Source organism: Rhagoletis pomonella, unplaced genomic scaffold (genome assembly GCF_013731165.1).
Source record: "Rhagoletis pomonella isolate Grant_MI unplaced genomic scaffold, Rhpom_1.0 Rhpom_scaffold_06466, whole genome shotgun sequence".
In the NCBI taxonomy this organism is placed as follows: Eukaryota; Metazoa; Arthropoda; class Insecta; order Diptera; family Tephritidae; genus Rhagoletis; species Rhagoletis pomonella.
In genome coordinates, this window is record NW_023464999.1 from 4361 (window position 1) to 9558 (window position 5198).

The window sequence follows — 5198 nt, forward strand, 5'->3', positions numbered from 1 at the left end:
TCAGAACTAGCGTAGAACTAGACCCAAGCAATGCTTTCGACTGTCCAGTTTTACATGTCATTGCCGGTGGCAACTGTCGCCCAGTGCATTACTTTGCAACTAGTTTTAACCGCTTCCGTTTTGAACAGTTTTTTTTTTTATTAAAAAACGTTTTTAAGATTCGATTTTTGGATATTTTTTTTTGGTTTTTCTTTTCTGTTACAGATTCCATTTTTGTTACACATATTTTATTAAAAAAAAAAATAAAATAAAAATAAAAATTATTGCAAGCTGTACGCAACAATTTGAATTCATTAACTTTGAAAACTTACAACTGCCCCCACCGCAATTTGAACTCACGGCCAACGATGCTTGCTACTTTCGTATTGTACGAGTACAATACAACGCAAGTTTCAACTGTCCCGCTCTGCATCCGTTTTGCGCTAGTTCAGATTTAGTTCTGATATAGTATGTAGTTCGGAACTAGCGCTTTGTCAGACTGTCTCTTAATTTTACTGCAGGGTATCAATTAATAGGTATGTATGGATTTTTTATATGTAGATGTATCTACATTGTTTTGATTTTTCTTACATTCATACATATGTATGTACGTAGATACGTAATCTGCGAAACCTTCTTGACGTCGACCCAGTTTTACAAACTTTTTTTTTTTTTTCAGCTTACGCAAATACATAACATACATCAACAGTTGTAAATATCTATTTGTGTGCAACTTAGTTCTGTGATTTGTTGATTAGCTTTTACAATAACTTGTTGTGCCCTTAGCCTCCTCCTTATTATTTTTCATATATTTTTATTACAGCCACATTTGGTCTAGTATGTACTTAGTAATCACCTGAAAGTAAAGACAATACAAATATTATGAGATTCTGTAGATGCAAGTATGTAATTGTCAATTATGAATCTTATTAATATTTACTGGTGCATTCCGGTGGGTTCATGTATCCAAATACATTTAATTCATACAACGATGCCAATGTTATGAAGCATAAATACCAAATCATTAGGATGATGCCAAGTCGTTTGTCCAATTTCCAGCCGTTCAAATGTGTGGATAAGATGAGAAAGATGACCGTCGAGAAAAGTGACAAAGTGGAATATGTCAAACCTGGAGGCGAGAAAGTTGAAATCTATTTATAAGCACTGATAAAAATTTATGTTTATGTAAATGATGGATGTATATATGCATCAAAAGTTGCATCAATAGTAACGTGATTGTAAACAAAATTCTAAGAAAAATTTCAATACTTTATAGGTACATAGTGACATACATATTTAGCAATAAAATCTACTGTTAAATACGATAAGTTGAAAGTAATCAGTGCTGATACAATATAAAACCGTGTAACAAAAACAAAAAAAAAAATTCAAAACACACGAAGGAATCGATATACTTATGAAACTATGGGCCAAATACAGTTAAACTGCGTATTTAGTTTTTCATTCTGACGTCAAGATTTTTTTCAAAGCGCTTCGAAATGTTCAAGATATGATTGATTAAAAAAAAAAAATATTTAAAAAATCAGTGCAATGTAGAATAACAATACGGGTAAAATTTAAAAACAATAAAGTTTTTGGGTTTACAAGAACGAATAGGTATTGAAAATTCGCTATTAATAAATTTTATCTTTTTAAGTTAATAAAGTTAGCAGGACGAAAATCGATGATGAGGTCGTGCGTACATTAGTCCTCAAACAATAGTTAAGAAAAAAAATATTGCAAATGATATTTAAGGACAAAATTTGTAAAGGACATTTTCCGTACCCCTTCGCCCTTATGTACCAAAAAACTTATTCTGTTATAGTTCTACAGATTTTTTTAATGATACCTATATTGTCATTCTACATTGCACTGAATTTTTAAAATAATTTTTTGAAATAATCATATTTTTTAAATTCCAAAGCCCTTCAAAAAAAAAACCTGACATCAGATACAAAAACTATGTAGGCAAGTGTTACTATAATTTACCCATAGTTTCGCGAATATATTCCTTTTTGCGTGTGTAAAATGTTTTGTCGCTCGGTGTAAAATGCATTGCAGTACAACTTCTTTATTCCGACGATGATACATATTTAATGCAAGTCGCATAATTCCCTAGTCTCTCTAACCGAAGTAAGCTAGTCACTGGTAGTATCCCTAAGATCACATAGCAAAAGGTTACATTCACGCCAGTTTCTCTGACAATAAATCGTCAGTAAAAGGGCAGAACGCCCTACATAGCCTTTAAAGTAGCCGTAAGGGAAAGGACGTAATTATTTGCGTGACTTTTAATGCATTTAATCAAGACAGAGTGTTTCAATCCAGCATGGAAATATGGAGGCTAGTTCACGGCTACGTTGATCCGCATTAACGGCATAGTTGATCTGATCAAAGTTGTACCCCAGTATAAACTATATTGCCCTTTTTAAATAAAATTAAAGTCTAAAAAATTTGAGTAACATGAAAGAATTATGTGAAACAATAAAAAAGAAGATAAACTAAAATAAAAAAAGATAAAACTATTTATAATTAAAAAATATATACTAAAAAAATTAAAATAAAAAATTTTTTTTGAGAATCGCTCGGAGTGGGACTCGAACCTAGGTGTTGGTGAGTTGTAGCACAGATTTCTGACAACTCGGCAATATTTGGCTGGTCTGACCCTTGTTCCAAATTAATTTCGGGAATTTCGCGAGATAATTCTGAATTAACGAGGTGATCCCCGGTCCAACGTTGCCATACTGCATGATTGGGTTTTTAAAATGGAGTGGCGGGGATTGATCAATTTTAATCGAATAACTCTACTAAATACTCTGTTTGGATTACGATTAATCTTAAGCTTTTATTTGCTGAATCGGTAGGAGCAAAATCAGTTATACTGCATATGCATGGATTAAAAAGTATGTATGTACATACATACGATATATCAAAAAAGTCTATAGTGAAAAATATCAACAATTTATTTGTATTTAATATTAAAAGTTAAAAAATTTACAACATTTAGAGGATTCACAAGACGTGTTAACCGTCGTAAAATCTTAAGCTTAACATTTTTTTTATGTAAAATAACAGTTAAAATGGTTTTAGGGGGGCTAATTATATATTTTTATCGAATTAAAAACATTTCGGTGTAGTTATAAATCCTCTAAAAGCATTTTAACGGTAATTTTATATATAAAAAAAAAATAGGCTTAAAATTTTACGACGTTAACACGTCTTGTGAATCCCCTAATTATAAGTGCAAAAAAGTTAATAAATAAGTACTATGCATATAAAAGAATTAAGTATTTGAAGATTTGTTGCTTAACTTAGGGTCGTTTAGATATGTATATGATTTTGAGACCTTCATTACATCAACGAATTGGTTTCATTTTCAGGAACAGGCAACATATAAGGAGCCTTTACTATGATATAACAATGGACCCACGACGGCCTAATTGTGCTTCTTCCCAACGTTGGATGGGGACAGCAACGAAAATCCAACCTAGCCTAAGGCCATTTTCACAGTGTGAGTTTAACTCTCGTTCGTGCCATATTGAAAGTTTTACTAACGAGATCTAGCAAATTAATTTTTTTAAGTAATGAGGGCTAATACCATGTTCGGACCGACATTGAAAACATGTTTTAGTTGCTGTAACTGGATTTCGAACTAAAACATGTGTTTTCGTCCATGTAAAATCTGCCAAACGAAAACCAGTTTTCGCTTAAAACTACTTGAAAACTGTAACGTTCCACTCATTCCAATCGGTGTCTTCACTAGTATTTTAGATGTATTTATCGAAGTGGAAGCCATATTTTATCATGTTTAATACTTTAGTTGGGATTTATTGTCATCTGCTACCTTTTAAGAAAATAGTCGATTAGCTGTTCAACTGCATGAGGTAAATATTTAATTTAATATACAAGTGATTAGCAGATTCTTGGACTCGCTCACGCTGCCCTCAAAGCTAGCAGGGGCATTTTCGACTTCTCTTTGTTTTGCTTTCGTTTTTTCTGGTGTATTTAGACTTATATCAGTACTATTTAAGCTATAATGATAGCAGGAAACTGCTTTGCGGTTGAGTTGGACAAGAAGGGTATTCTCGAGGCGGTTTCATCGAGAAAAGCGAAGGCGGAACATATGCCAAAGCTGGATTTCTTTTTCTGGTCGCAGGTAAACAGTTGAGGGTGACAGATGCTTATGTCCAAGTGCCTAACCTATACATAATGAGCTTACAGGGGTTTTCTGTTAAAACTTTGGGCATACATATTCGGAGTATGAGCCGCAACTAATCAATTAATGTTGTAAAAAAATTTGTAGACTTAAATTAGGGCTGGCAGTTGTATCCGGATTTTTTTCAACGTCCAGAAAATCCGAATATCCAGTTAACAAAATGAACGGATATCCACCGGACATTCGGATGGTAAAATTAACGGATTTTATTCGGATATTCGAATTTCAATCGCCTACACGAATATCCGAATATAAAATATATGCACGTAAGTTTAAAATCCAAAAAATAATGTGACAACAACTGCATACTATAGTGAAATAGAATTTATTGCAAATCGCTAATTACGATGCTTAACTTTTTAGCTTTGGTTAAATTGCATTTACTTTAACAAAAAACTGTAGTGAATTTTAAATTGAAGGTGTGTATTAACAATTGAACTTTGATTGAATAAAAATAATAGAAAAAGACATACTTACATAAGTACATGTGCACACAGTAATTTATATAAAACTAATTGCTTATCATTCATACACAAGCAAATATGCATTCAATTAAATATGTATTACATACATAAGCACAATCCTGACCATAGCCATTCCTCAGCATCGACTTCGATTTACTTAAATATGCAGTAGTAGCTCCCATATTTATTTATGTACATATGTATTTACGTACATACATACAAAAGTACATATGTACATATATACATGCATGTAGCATTTCGCACTCATTACAAAAAATAAAAATAAAAAATTAATTAAGTACGTATGTATACATACCTTTCGAAATGACATTGACGTGCGAGCCCGGCTTTATTATGGCCGTTTGTATAAACCACGGAAGACCTAAGCACACTAGGATATCAAAGACATTCGAGCCAATCGCATTCGATACGGCCATGTCGCCGAAACCTTCTTTGATTACCGCTATTGAGCTTAGGGCATCGGGCACAGATACGCCAGCAGCAACAAATGTCAATCCCATAACCGTGTCCGGTATGGCCAA

General features: G+C 32.8%; 1 protein-coding gene across 1 annotated transcript; it reads right to left on the bottom strand.

Annotated features, from left to right (window-relative positions):
- Positions 1-219: 219 nt before the first annotated feature.
- On the bottom strand, positions 220-5141 carry LOC118755512 (probable sodium/potassium/calcium exchanger CG1090). Its single transcript, XM_036490347.1, has 3 exons — positions 4973-5141; positions 920-1108; positions 220-835 (listed from the first exon to the last, which is right to left on the bottom strand). Exons 1-3 carry the CDS (start codon positions 5091-5093, stop codon positions 825-827), a joined length of 321 nt encoding a protein of 106 aa, XP_036346240.1. The 5' UTR covers positions 5094-5141; the 3' UTR covers positions 220-824.
- Positions 5142-5198: the final 57 nt, after the last annotated feature.